Raw genomic sequence first — 24,174 nt, forward strand, 5'->3', positions numbered from 1 at the left:
AAACATTCCCTGAACCTTCAGGTATGTGCTGGCTTATGCTTCTTGGTGAAGTTGGCAAAGGTAAGCCTGTTGGTACCAGGTACTCATCCACTACAGTAAATTCAGTGCCCCTTCTGGCTGACAGTAGCCAAGTGCTCATATAACCTCCACATCACTCTGAGAAATTAGCTACCTCATCCTAATTATAGTTGTACTCTGACATCTCGTTGAGCCTGGGATTATACAGGGGAAGGCTGCAAGTAGTATGCACTTAAGAGCAAGTTTCCTCCAACTGAACACAAACACCCCACCAAAATTCTGGAATTGGGCAAGTATGCTGGTTTCGATCACAAAACCATTGAGTGTCAAGATAACAGATCAGCTAAGTGGGATAACCGCTCTGCTTACTGACAGATCAGCACCTTCCTGGGAGGTTGTGTTCGGAAAACCCGTGGTGTCTTGATACAGGATAGTCTTCGTATTCCTGAGGAACATGGGAACTCTCTCAGCAGATCACACTAGCAACTCCACATTAAATCTTTAATAATAGCCAACACCACATGCATCAGATGGTGCAAGGACCCTAAAGAAAACCTGGGAACAACTTACCTACAAATGAAGCTGTTTGTAGTCCCCACACACAGAACTTAGCTCCTACTGGTAGCCCTGATGGTTTATGCTCTCATCCTACATAGGTGTTTGGGTGTTATACCCATTATATCAGTACAGATGAGATGCTTAAATAGCCTGGAAATCATTAGGCTTACATTTTTCTAAATAAATTAAAAAAAAATTAGTTTAACTTACCTGTCCGATTGGAATTTTCGTGTTCATGAGTACTACCAGTTCTGCCAGGATTTAAGGGACATTCACTTCTTGGCTCCTTGTAAAATGATTCTTACTGAAGCTGAGACATTACTGAGACTGATGTATTTCTACTTTTTTCTTTTTCTTTTGGGGTGTGTGTGTATGGAGATAAAGTTCTATGTAAACCAGACCATGAAGTCATGAATGGAAATGTTACTTTTCAGTCATTTAAAATTGAGATGAATACTAGCTTTTCATTAGAACAAAAGCTACACTTAATAGATTTGGCCTTAGTGCCATCAAGAACAAAGTAATCATTCAATAGCTCTTGTACTGTATTTTTAATTGTCTTCAAAAGGATGCATTACAATTGGGGGGGATGACATGTTAATGTATTAGTAAACTATGCAAGGAGTTGTGCAAAATTAATTTCTGTCCTACAGCAAGAATGAAAAAGATTATCTTATTGCATGAGAGATCACTCATGGTATCTTTATCTTGGATTGACCAGATGTTGCCTGGGCTGGGAGCTGGACTCTTACGATCCTTATGGGTCCCTTCCAACTTGAGATATTTTACGATGCTATGATTCCAGAGACTTTTTCTTCCCTTCAGCACAGTCTCCATGAAGATTAATCAGTCACAAGAGCACATTCCAAAGGAGAACACAAAGTGTATGAAATCTTATCAGGTTCATGAGTGACTCAGCCCTCTCCTGTCCCTTCCTCCTGTACAAGATGACAGCCCAAAGCAAACGCTCCATAAACCCAGGTATGATGAATTCAGCACTCAGGACACGAGGTCAGTGACAAAGTTCATCTCAGCTCTGAAAGGAACTCTTTTTAAGAAGTCCATAAGCAGAGCTAACAGAGGGTTTGCAGAATAGAGCGACACTAATGAGGACTCTCCAAAATACAGTACAGCTTTAAAAACAGTTCCACCCATAGGACAAATAAGCAATACATTTAAAATAGAGCAGGCATTACTGAGGGAAGGTGTTCCCACTGGTGCTGGGTTTTGTTACTAGAAAAGTGTATACATTTCTTCACAGCCCTAAGCCTGAATTTTGGAACGATGCTGCTCCAATGGCTTTGTCACTAGGTATTAAAATTAGTGACAGCAAATTCAAGCCTGGGGCCAAAGGGAAAGAATCAGTTCTACTCTCCTCCCCTAGAAACCTGATTTTTAAGTGTACCTCAAGCTTAGGGCTGGGTGGAAGCCCAGGACAAGACACTAAAGATGTGCTAGGTGTTTTCAGAGTGCAGAGGATAAAGCCTGGAATGATAGTGCTGGAGACTTACTGTCCCTAATTAGCCACAGAACTGGCTAATTAATCTCTATATGGCTGCTCCAATAGCAGGACTCGCATCCAATTTGGTGAAACTGACTGCAGGTATGCCAAAGTAAATCAGTGGTCATGATCTGGGCAGCATTGCACTGTTGTTTGGAGGCATGTATTTGAATAAGAAACAAAAATAACTGGGTTAGGTGGTCTTGCTGTCTGGCTTTTCTTGACTCACTGCTGCTCCTTGAGCTCAGCTGAGGGTTGAGAGCTCTGGAGTAACCTGCTGGAGAAGCAAATTCCCAGGTTTTTGAGTTTTCTGCTCTCTCAGATTGATATCAAATCCCAAGGCAAATTACTTGGGGGAACTGAGCCCTTCAGATTCCATCTGGGATCTGTATGTCATTGCAGCAGATTAATTTAATACCAGTGCCATAGGGAGAGTGGAACAGTGTTAATGAGACTCAAGAATTCAGCAGGCAGACAGTGAGCAGACTTCTGCTGGAGCACTCTTGACAGCGCTCGTCAGCCCTGGCCTGGCACAGCCCTGTCGTTCTGTTTCTCAGAGTTCATCCACCAAGCTCTGCCATCAACCAAAGACCATCTGGAAACACTAAACTGTCCTTGTGCTTTATAAAAGGCGGGATGTTTTCTATAGCGTCTTCATAACCCACCTGACCTTTGACGAGGACAACCACCTCTTTTCTTCCTCTTCTCAGAAGTCCTGTTGGCTTTGACCTGATCTCTGCATACTGTACATTTTTGCATTCTGTTGTTCTTTTCTCTCCTAATGCTTTTCCCTTCCATTCCTGAGATGCTATACTTTTGGGTTGCCTAATTTGAGCTATCTGTTGAGTACACTGGGTGAACTGGGAGAAAGCTGCTCTTTCTCAGGTGTGTCACGTGTAATCTTTCTCTGAGGGCAGATGCCCACAGTGAAAGGCCAGGGGAGTAAACAGCCAAGCCTTGAACATGCTCATAAGCTGCAAAACCAGAACTGTATCAACATTTAATAAATAGAGGACAGGCAGTAAGTAAGCAAGCAATAGTGAGGATTCATCCCTTTGCCTTTTGTTTGTTATTTGTCAGGCGTATTTATATGAAAAGAGGGTACAGATTTGGGATCTATTAGTCAGATTGATTGTTCCACTCAGCGAAGCCAAACCTTTAAGCTTTAGCAGAACTGGGCTGAGGACAGCCTTTAGGCTTGACAACCAGGACACCTTAACGGACAGTGCAGGCTGGGAGATGATCTGTGAGCTTTCCGGCTTCCTCCCCTGACGACTCCTTTTTGTCCAAGTCTTTGTCCAAGCAAGATTCCTTGCTCTGCCGGGAATCAGTTCACTCCAGAGTCTGTCATGCTGTCTGTCTGTGCTTATATCCTTGGGCTTCTGTAGCTGGGAAGAACACAAGAATTATAATATCAGCTTTATCCACCCGTTCTCCAAATTTGACTGAGTCAGAGATCTTATCCCTGTGGTCATCTTCCCTATCCCTCTGGCCTCTTGCTGGGAAAACGGCTGTGCTTCTGCACTGTTGCACAGCTTCTTTTTAGCTCTTACTTCACTTCAGCCTATCAAGAATCCCTTTGTGTTTCACGACAGTAAGTGGCTTCTGAGTAGTGGAAGAAGGAAAGCAGATGTGTTGTGCCTTAGTAGCTGTGTTTCATAGTTAGCTCGTCCCTGCCACGTTGAAAAGTGAAGGGTAGCCAAGAGTTCAAATGACTTTTAAACAGTGCTTCCAATGCCCATGCCAGCTTTTAGCAGTCCTCCCGCCCTTCTTATCCCAAAGCAGTTGCAGGACTGCCTCCACTGTACGCTTTTTGCTCCTGCCTGCAAACATAATGCCACTAGGAGGAGGACTGCTCTTAAAAAAGAGGGAAAGAACCCAAGAGGGCAGTACCTCTTGGGCTGATAGCTGTGATGAAGCCCTACTGGCAAGCTAGCTGAGGAGCACAGAGCATTTCAGCCATGAGGGCTCCCCTGCCTTGGATCTCCACCCCCTCAATGCCCTTCAGAACATTTCCCCTTGGCTCAAGTGCCCCAGGATTGTGCCTTGCACCCCAGCTTACCCGGCTGCACGTGTGCCATGCGGCACAGCCCTTTGCCTGGCTGGTTCTTGTACACGGGCTTCACGCAGACTTTGTTGGTGGTGCCTGCAGCCAGGTCCGTGAGGAGCACGCTGTGAATCTGCGGCGAAACGCTGATGACGGATGAAGGGCCACTCTGCCGCCGGCATCGGACCCTGTAACCAAGGACTTTCCCATCGGCAGAGTCCCAGGAGGCTTTCAGAGTGTTGGGGCCCATGTCTTCAAAGCGGAGGTGCCTCACTTTGGAGCCCTCTGGAGAAAGAAGATTCATGTTACTTCAGGCCGTTTGTATGGAGCCGTCCTTACTGCCTATCTCCTTGCTCCTCCCGAGGGGACTGGTGAGAAGGGGTGGCCAGCCAGCCTGCTCTTTGTTGTAGAGATGCAATAGCCCATCCCTCTGCATCTCCACACTGGAGGAGCACAGCCTCCTTAGTCCTTAACTTTGTCCTGGTACCAGCACGTAATACTTGTGTTGGCACTGTTAGGCACTGGCTGGCTGCCTCCCGCACCCTCAGCTGCTGTCATTCTGAGTTCCTCATTCCCGAGTCCTGACAAAAGCTACATTTTGCCTCCTGCAGTGTCTTCACAGGTACCTCAAAAGCTACATTTTGCCTCCTGCAATATCTTCACAGGTACCTCTTCAGAGCTGAAGGTTCTGCTGATGAGGTTTCCACCCCTCTGGTGCTAAATCACAAAGAACAGACACTGAGGAGGTAGGAGGGAAAGGTGCTTTTCTTTCTGCTTCAGGGAGATTCAGGGATCTCCAAGTCTGTTCTGCTTGTGCCTACACCAGCAGCTTGGCCATACGCACCCTGTAATAGCAGGTGTGTGGCGTGCGTCTGATTCTCTTCCAGTCCCATACCTTATACATCTACTACACCCTAATGGCATATATCGTGTGCTGTTCATCAGAAGCTGCAACTTTCCCCTTCTCTCACCCCCGGCTCAGTAACTGGGCTAACCCAGTTCCCTGGCTTCACCTAGAGGCAGATGCTTTGTGCAAAAAACCGGACACGCTTCAGATACTCTGTGTGGCCGTGGGATTTCCTATCAGCAGGGTGCTGCTCACCTTCCTGAGTGCATGCTTTAGCGGACAGGGATTTCTCCTTTCCCGATTTGTAGATTGCAGTCACTGTCACTAGATAGGTTGTATTGGGTGCCAGGTTCTCCACCACAGTGCTGTTTTGCTTGCCGTCCACTTCCAGCAGCTTCACCGAGTTCCCAGGAAGGGGTCCGTACAGGATCTGATAGCCCATCACGCTGTCCAGGGTAGGACCCCAACTAACATGGAAGCTGCGTGGCCCAGACTCTGAGATGAGAACCTGAGCTGGACTTACTTCCTCTGAAAGAAATGTAAAAAAAGATGTGAATGAGTATATCATTCAAGGCATAAGAATGCTGTCAGGGAAGCATAATTGACCTGAACCATATTTGGCTTCCAGGAGGTGGAAGAAAATCCATCCAGCAAGTGGAGGTGGATAGTCACCAAGTCAGCACAACCCAGCTCAGCCCTAAGAAAATATTTTCTTCACCTGTGCAGCAGAGAGTGGGTAAAACTACACAGCCAAAACTGGTTTTGCATGAAGAACATTAATATTGGATGCAAGTTCATCTTGATTTTATTACCCCTGCTCAGCTTTTCAGCGTGCCACTTTTTTTGCATGTTGCTACCCAGCATAAATCTGAGTTAGTCTTCTGGCCAAATGACTAATCTGCACAGAGGGGTTGGCTTCTGCCCCGAGTGCTCCCCCTCTCTCTTTCCCTCTCACACAGGGATTCCCCATCAGTGGATACACTGCCTGGAGAAGCAGCATGCACCCACTTCAGAAGCATTACTCTCCCCAGGCTATACCTGCAGCCTCAGGTAGGAGACAGGAATCTCCTTGTTCCATAGCAGCTGCTCAAGCGATGAAGGTCAAGATTCCCCTTTGGCAGTAACCCACACAAGACAGCACTGCTTCTCCCTGACCATCCTACTGGGAGAGTGAGTAAGTACATGCAGCAGCCTGTGCTTTATCCCCAGTGGGCTCTATACCTCAGCCCTGTTAAGGTATAATATAAGTTATAATACATAAGCCCCGCAAGCTGCAGCTCCTGCCACCTTCTCCCAGGGCAGTGGGCTCTGCTTTCCTCCAGATTCACAGACTTTTAAGGTTGGAAGGGCTATGACCATCAGACCTGATCCCCTGTTCCGAACAGTCCAGAACACCTCTCTAAGCAAACAGCTGGCAGCTGAGTGCCAGCATAAAGCAGCTCATTATGTTCTGTCCTGATCACAATCATCTGCCTCCTCCAGCCAGACCACGAGACGGTGGGATGCAGACCAAGGGCTGTCCCATTTGCTTGATACATACAGGAGGCTCAGCACAGTGGAGACTTCCCCCTTGGTCAGGATTGTGCACATTTACCTGCCAGTGTAGTAACCCTTGTTGTCTGGGGAGGGAAGTAGTGGATGTTGGATTCAGGAATGAGTGCCACCTCGTAAGTAGTTTCTGATCCAAGGTTGCTTAGCACGAGGCTAGTGTGAGCCCCAGACATTTGCTTTGTCCTCTTCCTTGCGAGATCATCTATCGGGGCATACTGTAGGGTGTAGTAGCCGGTTTCTTCGGAGAGGAGTTTGGGCCACATCAGACGGAAGCTGCTTGAGGTGATATCTACTGCATGGAGCCGATTTGCTTGGATAACATCTGGAAGAGAAACAGTAGCAAGAAATTACTGCTGATGTCAATATACAGAACATGGCATATCTAAAATACAGGCCCTTCTGGACGGGAGCTGTAGGCTACAGAAACACTGGGTCACAACTGAAGTCATCGAGGTGTAGCCAAGCCCCTTCATAGGAATTCAGTGAACTAGACCCTCTTTGAAAGGTTCAGGACTATAAAACAAAATCCTTGAAACCAAAGATAAAGCTAAAAAAAAAAAAAATAATCAAACACATCAACTTAGGCAGAAATCTTTGGGTTTTCACACCACTTCTACCTCTCAGACAAGAGCCTTTCACTGAACAGAGCTTGCAGGGGAAATGCATATGTCCCAGCCATCACCAGGTGGCATTTTGGCTAAAGCAATTGCTCAAGTGTGCCTGCACAACAGGCTTCAGCTCAGGAATACTACTGCGCCTTGCCTCATGGGCATCTCCAGTCTCAAAGCGATTTGCCACAAGCCTCCAAGCTGCTCTTTAAAGCCCCAGCTACCCCTCTCTGTTCTCTCTGCCTTGTCCTCTGTGCTAAGGGCGAATGGTGCTGGTGATCTGCTGTGACACAGAGGCCTGGCACAGCAGGACCCATGCCCCTGAGCATCCAAGCCTGTCTTGCACCACTGAGAACGAATCTGGAGTGGTCCAGCAAATTCCGGGCAGCTGCTACTACCCGACAGATGTGTGGGAGTTACTGTGCCTGGCCAAACAGGCAGCTTCCCACACTTGGCAAGACGTTACCACCTACCCAACACAGCAAGCAGCGCTGGCACTGCCTGCGAGAAGGCTGGAGACAGAAATGAGGCATCCAGGTTCCGAAACTCCTGCGGTCAGTTCACCCCGAGCTCCCAGCAGAAATCACCTCTTTGTGAAACCAAACAACTAAATTGTGTCACTTAGGTGAAGCAGCCCAGAATATGAAAAAATACATTTCTCTTTGCTCTCTGCTTGTACCCAGTGGCCAAGAAGGGGCAGCAACCGGGGAGTGCCCAGCATTTGCTAAGCCAGCTGCATTCATCCCAGCTGAAATCACTCCCTGCAGCCTTTCACAGAGCTCCATTGTTCTGTGACATTCAACGTTCAGAGCCACGCTTGTGCTATCTTGCCCCTCTCCCCCTGCACAGAGGCTTCTCTTCACGGCTTGTGCTACCTTTTGAGTTCTAGACCCCAAATGCCAGACACTGATACCTCTTCTGACGCTCAGCAGTTCCCCCAGCTTCCTCCACTACTTGACCCTTCCGACACGCGTGGCCTCCTGAGCCCACCCTGGGCAGAATTCCACTGTTTGGCCTTCCAGAAGAGCAGAAACACACAGGACTTTGTTTCTAGCTCCGGGGAAGTGGCATACAAAGACATAAGGATTATTTTTTTAAAAAAAAAAAAAAGACTTCTAAAAGCACTCTGAGCCTTAAAGATGCACTTGCTCTGCACAGCATCCCTCCTGAAACCTTATGATAGACTACTCTGAAGTATTTATGAGCTGGAGGGTACTGAGTAGCTCTCACTGGCTGCCCAGTACACAGAGGTAAGGGAAGGCACAAAGGTCTTCCCAGCCCTGCAGGAGATTAGGAGGTGGCTTTGTGCTCCCAGACCTGCCGTTTAACTGGGAGAAGATCAACTCTTCTCCTCCAAGCTGCCCCGGGTCCCTGCCAACTTCCCCATACCAAATAAAGCAGCCTCAGTTTTTCCTCTGAGCTGTTCTTTGGCTCTCCCAGGCAGGCAGGACCACCTCCCTTCCCCGTGTTCTGCCCGCCACCGTCCACGCGCGCTGCCAGCCAGCAGCATTGCACCCACTCCGAGCCCGGAGGGGGCAGAGGGTGGGAGGCAGCACCACGGAACGGGGGGCACTGCACCCTTCTGCCAGCCCTGCAACCGCCAGCGGCCAAGCCACCAAGGCACAGGGAACGGAGAGGCCTCAGTGCTACAAGTCCTCTGCCCAAAGCTCAGGGAATGGAAATGGGTGAGCTTGGAGACCCTGAGTAAATTGGGCAGGTTGAAGTGACGGGGTGCAACACCCGGGGGGCACGCTGCGGGAGGCCCACAGCAAATAGCTCTGCCCCTTGCTGCCAGGTTACAGATGCCTTGAGCGAATAAAGCGGGCAACAAGCCCCAGAAAATAGATACCCCTGGTATGCTTCACAGAACCTCCTTGTTCCCAAAGGAAAACAGCAAATCTCTCGTATTAGACACAGGCAGTGCCTGCCTAGCAACACCCAAAAGACAATTTGCCTTCCACCTCCTGCCTCTTAGTGACTCGAAACACCATTTTGCAGCCAGGAATTTGCTGGTATCCTGGGAATTCTGCTGGGGTCAAGATTAGACTCGCAGGAACGCTGCTGCTTTCATGATGTGTGTAAGAAATGCAGCCAGGCAGCAGGTGAACCTGTTCTAGCCCTGGGTACATGGTCCCCTCTCTGCAGATGCTTCAGCTTGGACTCGGGGCAAATCACTTTTGCTTTGTGGCTCTGTTTCCCTACTTTGATATGGATAGGGAGACGGTTCCGATGCTGGGAGGGAGGAACAATTCTCCATTACCATGGTGGACACTCAGGATCTGAGATCACTCCCTCTGGTCACCTACTTATATCCAGTGCTAAGCAGGAACGTCAGAGGACTCTAGGCTCAAAGCCTTCACTGCAGCAGAAGTTATCCAGGACCTTGTTTCAGATCAGAAATGTGCCACCCTGAACATGCAAGGGAAGCGGCTGGTGTTTTGCGATGGACAGGTAGGCTCCTGCAGCGCTTGGCTCAGGAGATGGTGCCTAAGGATGAAACAAGTCACCAGTTGTCAGTTCAACTGCCTGAGTGGAGAGCAAGTGCATGCTAGCACAGAACCTGATGTCAACTCAAAGGAATGCCTTGGCTTTGTGATATTTGAAGGTCCTTCCCCAGAAGGAAAGCACCAAATGCCATATGTTGGGTACAGAATATATAAGATTCAAAGGAAGAAGACTGAGCTAGAGTCCCCTTTCCTTCACACTAGGAAAGGCAGAGGTATTTGCCAGGACCGAGCTGTGGCTGTGGCCATAACCAGGCTGGCTGGGACCTGCTGCGTCCTGCAGACTCGTGTCAGGAACACATGCCAAGGAAAAAGAGGGGGAGCAGGCACACATCCATCCATGGTCCCTGCCTTACACCCCTCTGCATAGCAGCATTACTAGAACTATTTCAGGCCCACCATGTCTGAGCAGCAGCCCATCTTCTCCGCTCTCTGACATAGCCAGGTTTTTCAAAAAGGGAACTGAGGTAGAAATATCACATCTCTGGGCCTCAGCAGAGCCTGTGGCGGGACAGAAATGCAGTTCAGAAGAGTAAGGCATCTTCCTTTCATCTCCCTGTCCAAGTAGTGGCCGTCTCGCTGTCTAGGACTGAGACCCACTGCTGTGAATGCCAGACTCAGCCCGACAGCTCCTTATTTGCCTGCTCAGATCTCTGATCACATTTCTGAAGGCAAAGAAAGTGCATCTAAGCAACTCCTACATAAAAGCGTCTACCTTTGTATAGCGAGGTACAGCTGCGGAGACTGGACTGTCCCATGGAGCATTCCCAGCCTGCCTGAGACAACAGCAACCGGGCAGCCAGGGACCACTGTGTTGGAATATCTACGGAGCAGGCGTGAAACACCCACTCCTGGATAGGTGGTGGAGGGAGGAGAGCAATTCCTGACAAAGCTTCTTTGTGCATCTACAAAAAGCTTTTAAGAAACAGTAGCAAGAGTTGAAGATAAGATAGCAGTGATAATAAAACTAGTCTGAGCTGTTTCAGAGTTGGAAAAACTTAATTTCTGCCTGCCAAGGATCCTGTCTGTCCCTGCTACTCCAGGGGCAGGGGCCAGAAGCAGGAAGGGTGGTGATGACGGCTGCCTCCTCCAGGCAGGGAAGAGTTGACAGATGTGGCTTTATTAAGGCTAACTCAGGTGAATTTACCAGTGTCTGGTATTTTGCTTAAAACACCAGCCCCTGAGTTCATGTGGGAATCTCACCTTCCATTAAAATCATGGACTAGTGATTTTTAGACTTGGTGGATGCACAGAACACTGCCCTCGGGCACAGCAGAGTATTTATTACCTTTGCAGGTCTTACCATCTTCAAGAGTCTTGCGCTGCAAGGATATGCAGGTGATTTCTCGCTGGGATGCTATTTTATAGCATCGGGATTCAGGATGCACTAGTTGCTGAAACAGCCACTTGAAACAAAACATCTGGGGTCTGGTACAGTAGAAGGATGGCTGGTACTGCCCCATACTCATACAGGAGAGATGTGGTGGGAATGACTGGAGGAGAACATAGTCCCTTCATGTCATTTGTTAAATGATCATGGTTAGAAATAGAAAGAAATTGCTGCGTACAGAGGATTCTGTGGAAAGGGTTACTTGGACACTCCAAAGCCAGCTTTAACCAGCTCACATAGCAGAAGCCAAATGAGGAATTAAAACAGGATTTCCAATGGAGAGAGAACCTCCAGAAAAATCCATGGAAAGTCTGCAAAGTCATAGTAACTCACTCAGCTTCCCAAACAAATCCAGAGGCATCTGGGAGGCTGAGGCAAAACCCCTGCTCCGCAATACCAGGCACTCCCAGCACGACAGCATCCAAGAGCTGCAAAAAGAACGTGCATTGTGCAGCGCAGCATGCAGATTCGCGTGACATATTCCTCTTGGCTCCCAAACACCTGCCTTCTGGCCCAGATGATGCCTTTGGGTCTCCTCAGACCCTTTCCTGGATGCTTTAGAAGACAGGACCAGTGAAAAATCAAACTTATTCCTGCTCTCTGCACAGCAACCGCCACAACCACACCAGCAACAAAGAGGTGGCAGCTGGCTGGCTAAGCCTGACAAGTCAGGGCTGGGATTTTCTTCCAAGGGTTGTGCTGGCCAAGTCAGGCTGTAGATCTGACGGATGTGGAACACGTTACAACAGGGGATGTATGGAACAAAAACATTCCTCTCCTTACAGTCTTAATGCTGATAGCAAGCACCATCCTTAATTGTTCTTTGTAAGACAGCAACAACTGCCGGCCACTTGTAGGCAGGAGTTTGATGTCTCGGGGTGTGCCAGGCACTCTGCCTGCATGTAATGGTATTTATAGAAAGTCAGATCTACCCTAGACAAGATTTTGAGGGAGCTGACAGGACCAAATCCTTCCCAGATTACACACACATCCCGTTTTGTGTAAGCAATGTGTTCAACGTGTGCCCTCCACCTCCATCAGGTGGAACATAGCCAGACAACGTTTTAGAGGAAACTATTCACCCTGAATATAAAAATCAAGTTCAAGGGGCTCAGGCACCTTGTTCCCACAGTCAGAAGTCTTTTACTGTTGTTTAATCATTGCCTGTTTGGGAAGGCTTTGGTTAACAATTAACCTGTGCAGGTGGGGGAATTTTCATGATACACTTGAATTGGATGGATATCTGTGACCTGCATGATTAATTTCAAAGTCTTGCGAGTTTTCAAGAAATCCAGATAATATGCTTCCTGAGCCTTCTTCCTTAATTAACAACTGCACAAGTTACAAGCAAGTTCACCTCACTTACAGGTCTGCAGAAGGGAGTTTGTTCCAATCAGTCGAGGGACTTTCCAGGGGAAATAGAGATATTTGTGCCAGACTTAAAGCCTTGGTTTGTACTTGGACTTATAGCATTATGGACAAAGCACCTCCGTTTGCAAGGGCAGCAGCTGTGGGCCAGCAGGACCATTGGTTTTAGGGGGTTCTCACACTGCCTGCCTTGCAAAGCCAGAGATTAACTCACGCTCAGCCCTGTTGCAAGCTCCCAGTGCCCACAACCCAAGCCCACCGTACCTAGGATAGCATCTCTAAGCTCCTTGGTGATGATGGGTAGGTCATCGACATCCACAAAGTGCAGGTGCTTCTCAGGTGGCTGGCTGGCAGCAGCAGAGAGTTCCAGGTAGTTCCCCCGTCCAGTGCTGACAATGAAGACTGTCACTCCCATGTCCTTCAGGAGCTGCATGGGTTCGGAGATGTCATCGGTGGAGAAACCATCTGTCACCCAAACCAGTACCTTGGGCACATCTGGGCGGGCACCAGCTTCATCACTGAATAATTTCTCCTTGGCAAAGGAGAGTGCTTTGCCTGTGTTAGTGTCACCCATGAGCTGCCGAGTGTCCCGGATGGCTTGTTGCAGAGTCTTGCTAGACAGGTACCGGTCAAAAGGGAACTCCATGGTGGGTGTCGTGCTGATGTGGATGATGCTGGTCTGGACATCTTTGGGGCCAAAGGTGAAAGGTTGCACAAGGTCCCACATGAATTCCTTGACCCTGGAAAACTCATAGTAGGAGACGCTGCCAGAGCTGTCCAGCAAGAAGAGGAGGTCCCCCTCTGAATTGGAAATAGACGGCTGGGGACCTAGCAGGGGAAGAGAGAGGGAGGCATGTTAGTGGAATGATGTGAACACATACCTGCACAGGCATCTGCTAGGAAGGCTTGATTATCCAGTGCCAAATCTCAGAATCCAGTGAGAATTTTGCTGGGTAGAAACCTCAGGATTTGCCTTTTTATTCTGATCATTAATTGCACCTAGTGCGAGGGCTCCTGGGCTTTATTCTCAGTCCTGCTGTCAGCTGTCTGGGAAGTTCTCACCCCATCATCATAGCACCCCGTCTTCCCTCATCGAACAGCTTTGCTCAGACTCATCTGTTTGATCACAACCATTGTTGGCGAACACTTTGAGATGCCAAGACTGAAGCACCAGCCAGAGATCTGCCTGTAATTGTTCACAAAGTTCTCTCAGCACCTTTTATTTTCAAGTACTCTGCCAAAAAAGCTGTTTCTCTTACGAACAGAAAACCGGTTCCTAAGTCCTCTGAGCTCCAAGAACCTGAACTGGTTACAGAATCACAAAAAGCAAGAGCAAGAAAGTTCATGAGACCCCACCACCCGCCCAGTGACTAGCAGGATTGAGACCTATATTTGTCTCCCACCGCTTCTTTTGGGTTCAGTCTTGCTTTGGGACATGTAGCCTCATCTCAGCCCTGCCCGAGGGGGACACGGCAAGGGGAGAAGCCACAGCTCTGCAGTGGAGCTGGAAGGAGCTCTTGGAGGCTGTCGCGCTGATCCGCCCGGCCACGGGACCCTCTCACCACCTACCCCCCAGGGTTTCACGTTGGCCAGGAGGGTAAGGGACATGCAAAGGAACAGTTGGAGCATCTCAGCAAGACAGCAGCAGCCGCCCTGGTGGTGTGCTCCACCACTGTGAACAATGGCACAACATCCAAGCACACAAGCGTTGCAGCTGCCATATTATTCCACGTACTTCGGTCGGCCAAGATGGACAACAGAGACTCCCAGCAAACAGGAGCAGCACATCCCAGCCCTGCTGCGCTCAGCTTGCCCCCTGGCTCTTGGCAAAGGGCAGCGCTGCAGACCAGTTTGGCTTTTTGGAGCTCACTCTTTCACGTGTTCTGCACCTCACCTAGGTCAACCACCATTCAACAGAGGTCAGGCTGACGATGCATCGCACCCAGCTGCTGTGGTGACTTCCCAGAAGCAGGGAGAGGAGCTCCTGCTGCCTGCGTTGGCTTCCTGCTCTCTGAGCTTTGTTGCCAAGTTTGTTTTAAAGGCATGTTTTACATTTGCAAAGCTGAAGACCGCAAAGAGGAGCAATAGTTACTTTTTGTCCTCCCTTTCCCTTCACACGCATGATCCCTGCTGTTCAAGGAGCTACATGGATGGCCAGCACAAACCCCGTGTCTCAGAGGGAAAAGACCAGTCATGGGAGAGGTGGGGCAAGCCAAAAGACTGGAAAATTGGGATGAAATATGCCTGAATTCAGCCTGGTGACTGACTCCTGAGAAAATACAGCTCCTCATGGAATAAGGACAAGATGAAAGCCTGATGTTCCTCTGGTCCAAATTCAGTAAAGATGCATAACAGGCAGAAGCAGAAAATGCCATCGCAGCAGTGAGGGGAAGTAATGTCCCAGGACACTAATCTCACCTCCTCATCTTAGATGCTGCGCAAGGACAGGGGGCTGGAATGGAGCAGGGAGCCAACGCCGGCAGGGGAAAAGAGATTCCCTGGACCTGACACTGCAGGAGCAACAGGAGCTCTGGCTCCTGAGCACACCCAACACTTCCACACTACGCTCCTGCAGGATCTGCAAGCACTGCACAGATGTGCAAAACCTCATGACAGTCTTTCCAGGCACATGTTATTAACCCCTTGCAGATCAACCAAAAGGCCAGTGCAGCAGAAAGAGGCAGGAACCAGGGTAGAGCTGAAGGTACAGCCTGCACCTCCTGGATCCTGCTCTTGCTGCTACAAAAAAAAAATAAAATGCCTCCGAGTTACATCAGCTTGCACTGACACCTCTTGTTACACAACACCAGGCTGATCCCGAGTACTTTTTGCTCCAGGCTGGTGGTGGACACGGTCCAGGAGCTGGGAACATTCCTCACCAGCCTAAGCCAGCAGGTCAATCATGCCCGGTGCCAGGGAGTAGCCTCTGCCACCCAGAGCTGCTGCTCTGGGATAACGCACAGCAGTTCCAGAGAAAAGCAAACTGCTGATGGCAAGAGCAAGAGCAACTGCCAAGGTCAGGAGCAACTCCAGGGTCTAAAACAACTTAGAAGTTTATCCCATCTTACGACAATGGCAGTGCCTGGAATTAAAATAAGCTGTGTTTGGAAAAGAATGAAATGATAAAGGAACTTGATGAGAAAAACTGCTGGCTCTGCTCTCCCAGGAGAGGCGGCTGATTCTCAGAACTGGCTGCCTCTCGGTTCAAAGGCTACGGTCCATGCAAGACTGGCAGAAAGCTCCCTGAATTCTTCAAATCTGTGATTTATACCGCTGCTGGCGGGCAAGTCTGGAGCGGAGGGATTCCTCCCTAGACAACTTTTAAAAAGCTAGGCTGATTTGATGTTTTCTTGCTCTTCTGAATACATGTCGACCTCCTTTCCCAGATAGTCTTAGGAGCAGCACGTCAAAGGGGTTGTGGGACAAGATGTCTGGGGAAGGGCTGCACAGACCATTTGTGCAGAAGAATGTGATATGTCAGGAAGAACATGCTTCTGAGGGTGTGCCCTGGAGTCCCACTCCATTTGACTCATTTTTTCATTTTTTTAATTAAACCGCTGTGTGGGAAGCGCAAACACATAGGGGACACCTCCTACTGCTTTTAGAGCTTGGGAGACATACAATAGCTGGAATACCAATAATGAATCTGGAATTCTTTTAACCACCACCCTGCTTCCTGACAGCTTTTGAGGTGCAAGAAAGGATAAAAAGCCTTGGACCAGAGATTCCTGCCTGCCCACTAGGGCTCCCCTATCAGTGAAGGGATCAGGAGTGTGGGGTGGCCAAGCAACATGGGCTCTGGAGCAGATGGAGATGGTGCAGCACACAGCGGTTGAGTGCTGGAGCCATGCGTGGGAGCCAAAACCACAAGGCAGCAGACAGCTGAATGGAAAAGCTCCTGTAAAATTAATTGCTCCAAGGAGACAGCTCATGCAAACAGGTCTCCCCCTGCAGAAAGCCGTGTCAAGGCAGGCCCGGAGAGAGCAACGAGCCTGGCAGAGATGAGCAGGGGGGTGCTAAGCCCCCACTGGGGCACTGCTCCAAGAGGCAGGTATAAGACAGCAAAATCAAGAGGAGGGAAAGGACCCAGACAGGGGAACAGTGAGTGGGTACAAGGGCCATGTCACACGTCCTGACAGTGAAACCTAATGACCTGAGCATAGAAAAGATCATTAACCAACAAGCCATTTGGGGCACAACACTAGGGGTCAAGGTGAAAAACAGAAGGCAAGGCTAGTGGTTCAGGCTTGAGCTGCAGAGGACTTGATCCTCTTCGCTCAGTCTTCACTTGGCCAGTTTTGACCCAGCTGCTTATTTCCCTTCGGATGCTTGCCTGTGCAGCTCGAGCATGAGTGCCTGGGGGAGCGTTCACGTCTGTGCGCTTGGGAATTATAGCCACGGTATACTGGGAGGTATACTGGAGAAAGGGCCAGGTGTGCTGGGAATCCCGCAGAACGGAAGACAGAAGTGACATGCGTGAGTCAGAACCATGTGCTACATATATATGTGCATATATATCTATACATACAATAGATGTGCATTGGGAGAAAGCCAGAGTGCTTGCACACATGGTCTATAAACATGCAAATAAACACGTTGCCTAAAGCCACTGTGCTGTTAAAGAGACCAGGTCAGCACAGGAGCCACTCTCCTATAGTAGGTGCTGGCTGAGATGGCAAAGGCGCACCAGATATCCAAACAACAAGAGAAATCAGATGGAGCCTTCGAAAAGAGAACATTAGAGTTACTTGGAGGTGACTAAGCAAGAGATGCTTGGAGGAGGCAGGAGTGGGACCTGCAGCCTATGTGGATCACAGCCAGTTCTGCATGACCCAGCACGACTCAGCCTGGTGTGGCAGACACCCCCGCCCCCAGCAACTTGGCCTTAGAGCTGAGCAGAAAATAAAAGCGAAGTCCAGTAAACTGGCCTGCTTGCCCGTAGCAACATGTAACTTCATCACCGCATCGCACAGCGGAGCTGCACCCGTGACCTGCCACTGCTTCCTACGGCTCCCTACCCCCAACGGCATTCCAGAGGGAGAGCTGTGAGGGCTGCATGAAGCAAAACACACGTAGCCACAGCTCTGTGCTTTCCTCTCCCCTGGAAAAAGTGCAAGCCACAGTGAGAGACCTTGGCAATGTGGTTGCTGCCTCCCAGGAGGAAATCGCCGTTTCTCCCCTCTGCTCCTCACCAGTTTGTTTGAGGAATGTCAACTCGTTTCCCAAATGTTGCAACAAACAGCTGTGAAAGCTTCCGATCCTGGCAGGGCCGGGATCAATGGCCAAAGGATGTTGCTCACAAGTGCTAAACAAGGTCATACGCACTGGTGCTCTGGGAGGGGAACTGGGAATCCACCACGAGGGAGCTGATGCAAGCAAAATCCCACCACTGCCAGAACTACCTGGAAAACCAGCATTGAACATCTGCGCAGAAGAGAAGAACAAAGGAGAGTCAAGAGCCATGCCCCTGGCAAATCACACCTCTTGGCTGTGCCCTGCAGCTCTGGGGCACCGAGAGGGCTGGGTGTAACGTTAAAGTCCTTTAAACACTGGTTTGACTCATCACCCATTACTGGAAATAGCTGTGTTAATTAAGAGGCTCTGCAGGAGAAGCTACAGCTGGACACCACAGTGTTCTGCCTGGAAGGTAGAAAGCATAGGTTGATAACAACTGGTTAACAACCAGTTAACAACAGCAACAGTTACACTGATGGGCAGGTATATATTTTGGAGCTAAAGGGATTGTCTTGTGGGTGGAACAGAAGCCTAATCCTTCATGCAGGCAAATACCATCACAGTTACCTCTACCTCTACTCAGCCCTGCATATGAACGAATTCCTCCCACCTAGATTCCATCAGCAGAAAGGATCCATAAAAAAAAAAAAAAAGAAAAAAATCTAGACAAAGGCTCTCACTGCATCAGGAGCATGGCAACGCTTAGGAAGTGACTGGACAATCCATCATCCTTCCCTTCAGGTTTAGGTTTTCAATTCCCTCATCTTTCTTCCTGTTCCTTGTCCTTCATCCAACGTAAACATGCCAGCCATGCCAGAGGTGGGGCCATGGAGATTTATTACCAGTAAATCCCTGCATTACGCAAGCAGCTGCTGTTTTCAAGCAGTTCCCTTGCTTTACAGCAAAAGAAGATGGAGCATTTGGCAGGATGTCAGATGAAGATTTCTCACTTTCAGTGGGATTTGGGAAGAAGGGGCATCCATTAGCACCTCCCTGCCTCCTGAACTGCCAGGGCTTTGCTTCTGAAGAGCTGAGGAATAACTGCAGAGCTCACAGCACTGCTGATCCTGTGCCCTACTTAAGCCTAGGGACCAAGAGAGCCGATGGCAGCATCCTGTCCTCACCCTCCAGCCGACGTGTCGTCAGCAGACACAGATCACACAAAGAAGTGTTTTGCAGGGATCGATATGGGGGGAAAATATCACCATGGAGTGAGTCACAGTGCTGCCTATTGAAACTCCTGGCTTTTCCAGGAAAAAAACAAACAAACACAAACCAAAAACTGGTCAGACTTCCCTGTCTTACACTGAGATGCTGACAGGAGACACTCGCTTCACGAGTTCCCTGCGCTCTCAGCTGGGACCTGAACACACGCCACACGCCTGATTTACATGGGACTTGGAACTGGTAGAGCATAAAGGATCTAACGGCCAAAAAAGATCACATCCTGTCTTGGTTAACTCTGAAATCCCACGTTTGTCTTCCCTTCTCGTTGTTTGGCCACACAAGGAAAAAAGTTCTACGAGTGGAGCCAGGTCTGGAGGCTGAGGAACACAGGCTGCGCTTCCCTGTGGCCCCTTGGGATCACAGTGAGAGGCAGGAGGAGAAAGCACCGCCTCTCCCAAAAAGAGAGGTATCCCACCAAGCCAGCTAGGAGGTATTTTGCACTTAAAACCATGGCCTGGGCCATGGGAGACTGCTAGATCCCCTGCCTATTTAAGGAGCTGAGCCGCACCAAGCAAAATATACTTGTGTGACTGAAAGCCCAAACTGCCTCTGCAGGTTCCAGCTCGTCCACGCCACAGATTATAGGCTGTAGGTTGAGAAACGGCCCTTCAGACAAATTCCTCTGGCAGGAAGGAAGCTGGATCACCATCTCTTACGATCTTTCCAGGAGTTTCAGTATCTCTGCTGTTTTATTTAGAGCATCAAGTGTCCTGGAATCATGGAATTATGCCAGGTAGTGAGCTGTGCTTCAGAGATCAGCAAGTGCAGGGAGCTCTACAAAGGGTGTACAGATGGGCTGCATCTTTATTTTTCACTTGCTGCACCCACAGGGATATCCCCATCATTTTCTGCTGATGCTAGTCCAGAGTAACCAGGTAACGACAACTTAAGTCCCATTTATCAAAGCCCAAACCATCAAATAGTTGAGATCTGAATCTGGACTCAAAGAGGAAAGTGATGGAACTGGTTATATGATGCTCTGCCTTGGTGCACTAAGTAGCCATTGCCCTGAAAAAGCTGATCATTCCTGCACATGTAGCAGCACCACTGGCCACCCAGTGGCTTCCTTGCATTGTCCACTGCAGCTCAGAATAAAGCCACAATCACTCACGTTCAGTCATGTCCCTAGGAAACAGAGTTGTGGGCGTGCATCCCTACCCCTCAGACAGCTCCTTTCATGTGCCATCATGGCACACCACCACGGCACCTCCAGGCAGGAGCTAGCCCATGCCCAGGAGCCCTAGCAGACAGGCTGTTTGCTCAAGGTCACTCCAGGGAGCACCTGGGAGGAACCTGGAGCCCTCCCCCCCATCAAAGGCGCTGGGGAACGGGCACCTTGCCACCAGCAGGTTCATCTCCTCTAAGGGTGCTTGGCAGCGTGCAAGCCAGAGTCGGCGTGTCCACAACACAACACACACAATTTTGCCTCTGGAGCAAGGCACAACCCTGCTGGGAAGGCACGGCTTGCTTTTTCATGTACTCTGAAGGTTTGAGCGTTGTTTTGAGCCTGGGCTGGGGAGCTGCCACATACACTCCCACGGCAGCAGAACTGTATGACAATAAGAATAACCCCTGTCTGTGAGAACAGGAGCGCAGTGACAAAGCCCGAGGCAGCAGTACCGTTCCCGAACCGCCCTGTGTCACTGAGGGATAGAATCCAACACCCTGTAAGGGGATCCGAGCAATACACACAGTCTGCTGTGCATACCAGGAGCAGAATTAGACCCCAGAAGTCTGGGCTACTGCCTGAGGACCTCCTGTCCAGAGGTTCCTTTTGCATTGGATTACATTTCCCAGGTGCAGCAAAAACTAGATGCAGCCAGCAGTAGCCCTGCGGCCATGGAACAGAACCTTTTTCCACTTGTGAACACAAGGCAGAACAAAAGCAATTGCATCAGCTTAGCCATCATGATGCGATGCGGGCAAAGCCGCCTGCCCGGCACTGCGGTGCAGGCACCAGAAATGAGACCTTCATCTCTTCCACATCCCTTTCCCCGCTGTCAGTTCTGCGTGACTGACCCATAATCATTTTCCCTGAACAGCATCCAAGAGAAAGCGTTTTAAAGAGGAAATGCAAGGATTGAATTACAGAGATTAGCAAGAGAACAAGGCAGGTATAGGATCAACGACTTTTTGCTTCTCTTTTTCCATGTGCCTCAGTACGTCAGTAACAGTCAGGACTTTTTCCACATAATTACACTAAACTCTGCAAGTTTTTGAAACAGTTTCCTTTCCACGACTGGAAGCAAGCAAGGTTAAATTTCTTTCTAATACGGTAATTTTAGAAAGGTTTTTTTGTTTGTTTTGTCCTTGTGCCAGCAAAGTAACGTAGAAGTATAACTCTACACCTAACGCAGAAATACAGCTTCAGCTTTTATTCTGAAAAGGTTTTACGAGAAGCAAGAAGGACCAGGAGGTATTAAATGGGGGGAAATAGTAAGGGAAAGCATCACCTTTGCAGGCACTCACCTCTCTCAGGTGTGTTCTGTCCCGCAGCGAACTGCAGCCACAGACCAAGGGAAAGCACTGCCTTGGCCAACATAGCAAAGTCTGGTCCCGGGCAAACTACCTTAAATCCAAAAGCTTGGCTCTGTGAAGGCAGATGAAAGGCTTAAGATCAGTCATATTACGTGCAAGGATCCACCAGATCCCAGGGTGCCACCTCTATGCTGCTCATGCCTTGAGATCCGCCTGCTTCTTTAGCTATGTTTTGCTGGGCTGTGGTGTAAACTCTGGCTCCTGTAGGCAATTTTCCTTCCCCCCCCCCCCCCCGCTGCCCCTCACTCCTTTGAAAGCCATAAATCCATCCTGACAGCAATAGCTGGAGGAGAGGCACAAGCAGCACCCCTGCTGCTGATCCTCTCCCCAGTCAAACTTGCCCCAGGAGCGTGGGTTCAGTTGCAGGCAGCCTGCGTGCAGCTGGGCTGGGCTGAAAAAATATATCCCTATAGATAAAACTTTGGCCCTGCCAGACACTGGCAGCTATCCAGCTACCAGGGGAGGGGGGCGGAGGAAGCGCGGAGAAATCCAAAGCTGCTCCGCTCTGGAATGAACTAGAAGAAGGAAAAACAGTATCTAGAGGAAAGAGAACGGAGTAAGGCTGGGGAGCAGTGCCCTGCCCTGGGAATATTGGCTAATCTGCTGGGAGGAGGCAGGCAGAGCGTTCCCCAGGTCCTAGCGCTACCCAGCGTGTCCCTTGTGCTGCCCAGCATGTCTCTTGTGTCCCTTGTGCTGCCCAGCATGTCCCTTACTCTGCCCAGCATGTCCCTTGTGCTGCCCAGCATGTCCCTTGTGTCCCTTGCACTGCCCAGCATGTCCCTTGTGCTGCCCAGCATGTCCCTTGTGTCCCTTGCTCTGCCCAGCATGTCCCCTGCACTGCCCAGCATGTCCCTTACTCAGCCCAGCATGTCCCTTGTGTCCCTTGCTCTGCCCAGCATGTCCCTTGTGCTGCCCAGCATGTCTCTTGTGTTCCTTGCGCTGCCCAGCATGTCCCTTGTGTCCCTTGCTCTGCCTAGCATGTCCCCTGTGCTGCCCAGCGTGTCCTTTCGCTGCCCAGCATGTCCCTTGCACTGCCCAGCATGTCCCTTATGTCCCTGGTGCTGCCCAGCATGTCCCTTGTGTCCCTGGTGCTGCCCAGCATGTCCCTTGTGCTACCCAGTGCGTCCCTTGTGTCCCTTGTGCTGCCCAGCATGTCCCTTGTGTCCCTTGCTCTGCCCAGCATGTCCCCTGTGCTGCCCAGCGTGTCCTTTCGCTGCCCAGCATGTCCCTTGCACTGCCCAGCATGTCCCTTATGTCCCTGGTGCTGCCCAGCATGTCCCTTGTGTCCCTGGTGCTGCCCAGCATGTCCCTTGTGCTACCCAGTGCGTCCCTTGTGTCCCTTGTGCTGCCCAGCATGTCCCTTGTGTCCCTTGCTCTGCCCAGCATGTCCCTTGTGCTACCCAGCATGTCCCTTGCTCTGCCCAGCATGTCCCTTGCACTACTCAGCATGTCCCTTGTGTCCCTTGCTCAGCCCAGCCCTCACCGGCACGCAGTTGTGCCGCTTCCCCGTGCGCAGGGACTGCTGCCAGGACACAAACGGGCCAGACCTGGTGTCCCTCCTCAGGGATGTCCTGCCGTCCACGTACCTGCTTTTGGCTCCTGCTCTTCAGGTAGAGGTGGCAACAGCCCCTTTCACTTTTTTCACTTAAGGTTTTAACGTGTGCTACTTCTGGACGGATCCGAGATGTTGCTGGTGGGGAAGAGCTGGAGAGTTACACCCAATTATGAAGAGATCAATCAACCCTCATCTCCCTTAACATGGGGAGAGGCCAACAAGACAGGCTAGTAAGTAGCAAAGGAAGAATGTTTAGAAGCCTGTAGGATTTCTGAAACTGGTGAACAGTATTTCCTCCAATTTGATTTTCTCTCTCCTGGGAACTGTAAGAGGAAAAAAAAAAAAAAATGAGCAGGAATTAAGAGCCAAGGAGCTGTGCAGGGCGGAAAAAAGTTGTATCCAAACTCATCAACCCAATGGAAAGTCAGAATAGGCCCAAGAAATGAGATCCAGTTGAGACACCATTAATTCCATCGCTAGTTAATTGTCCCGGACACTGGTGTTTCTCCTGCCAGTGTGGTACCCAGCGTATCACGAAGATGCTCTGCAGTGTCAGGTTGGACCATTCCTCAGTCCCACGTAGCACAGCCCTGTACGAGCCACAGCCTCACCCACCAATTCACACAGGCTGGAATAAGCCTTATCCCAGGTACTCGACGGAGTTAGATACCCTGCTCATACCAAAAACATGTAACTTGTGACATCCCCCCGAAGGCGGCATCTGGATCCTGGTGTGATCCCATGGTGACCAAATACTGTTGCGAGCTGGTTTCCCTGACACACTGAAGTAAGTCAGGGTGTTAGCTGCTGGATTTGGTCTGACCAGAGGCGCAGTGGGCTTGCTCATCGCCCCTCCAAATCCAGAGCAAGCTTTTTCCTCCACCTCGGCGTGGTTTGGCCTGCCCCAGTCCAAGTTGAGCTTATTTAGCACTCAGTACTCCATTTAGTACTTATTTAGCACTCATTACTCCATTTAGTACTTATTTAGCAGCCAGGTACTCCAGCAGTGAGGCTGTCAGTCCTTAGCATCGTTCAGCAGGCAAGCTTCCAGTGGCAAATTACACAGCAAAGCAAACCACACCATGAGCAATCACCCCAGCCGGAGCAAATTCATCAATTCTCATTGTGCACGTTCACCCTCAGTTCAGTTGCTGATGTATTGACCATGACGGCAGCCAAGGCTCTCCAAACCACTGTTGAGTGAAGGGCTTTTCAGTCACATCCTTG

At 49.8% G+C, this 24,174-nt stretch overlaps 1 protein-coding gene across 2 annotated transcripts; it reads right to left on the minus strand.

Annotated features, from left to right (window-relative positions):
* Nucleotides 1-1,112: 1,112 nt before the first annotated feature.
* VWA1 (von Willebrand factor A domain containing 1) lies at nucleotides 1,113-23,209 on the minus strand. 2 transcript variants are annotated; one of them, XM_005238013.3, is made up of 7 exons: nucleotides 22,979-23,209; nucleotides 21,324-21,444; nucleotides 12,657-13,220; nucleotides 6,566-6,844; nucleotides 5,227-5,499; nucleotides 4,140-4,409; nucleotides 1,113-3,465 (listed from the first exon to the last, which is right to left on the minus strand). In XM_005238013.3, exons 2-7 carry the CDS (start codon nucleotides 21,394-21,396, stop codon nucleotides 3,425-3,427), a joined length of 1,500 nt encoding a protein of 499 aa, XP_005238070.1. In that variant the 5' UTR covers nucleotides 21,397-21,444; nucleotides 22,979-23,209; the 3' UTR covers nucleotides 1,113-3,424. The 2 variants fall into 2 exon arrangements, with proteins under 2 accessions (XP_005238070.1, XP_055656494.1); XM_055800519.1 differs by lacking the exon at nucleotides 22,979-23,209 and having other exon boundaries at nucleotides 1,113-3,459; nucleotides 21,324-21,947.
* Between the last annotated feature and the right edge of the window lie 965 nt (nucleotides 23,210-24,174).

This window comes from Falco peregrinus, chromosome 3, assembly GCF_023634155.1.
Source record: "Falco peregrinus isolate bFalPer1 chromosome 3, bFalPer1.pri, whole genome shotgun sequence".
Classification (NCBI taxonomy): domain Eukaryota; kingdom Metazoa; phylum Chordata; class Aves; order Falconiformes; family Falconidae; genus Falco; species Falco peregrinus.

Bases quoted from the DNA above. Each gene is read 5' to 3' on its own strand.
- VWA1 (XM_005238013.3), bottom strand. From the start codon at position 21,396: ATGTTGGCCAAGGCAGTGCTTTCCCTTGGTCTGTGGCTGCAGTTCGCT. The intron at 13,221-21,323 runs GTGAGTGCCTGC...TTCCCCTGCTAG, and splicing joins ACAGAACACACCTGAGAGAG to GTCCCCAGCCGTCTATTTCC. The intron at 6,845-12,656 runs GTACGGTGGGCT...TTTCTCTTCCAG, and splicing joins GCTTAGAGATGCTATCCTAG to ATGTTATCCAAGCAAATCGG.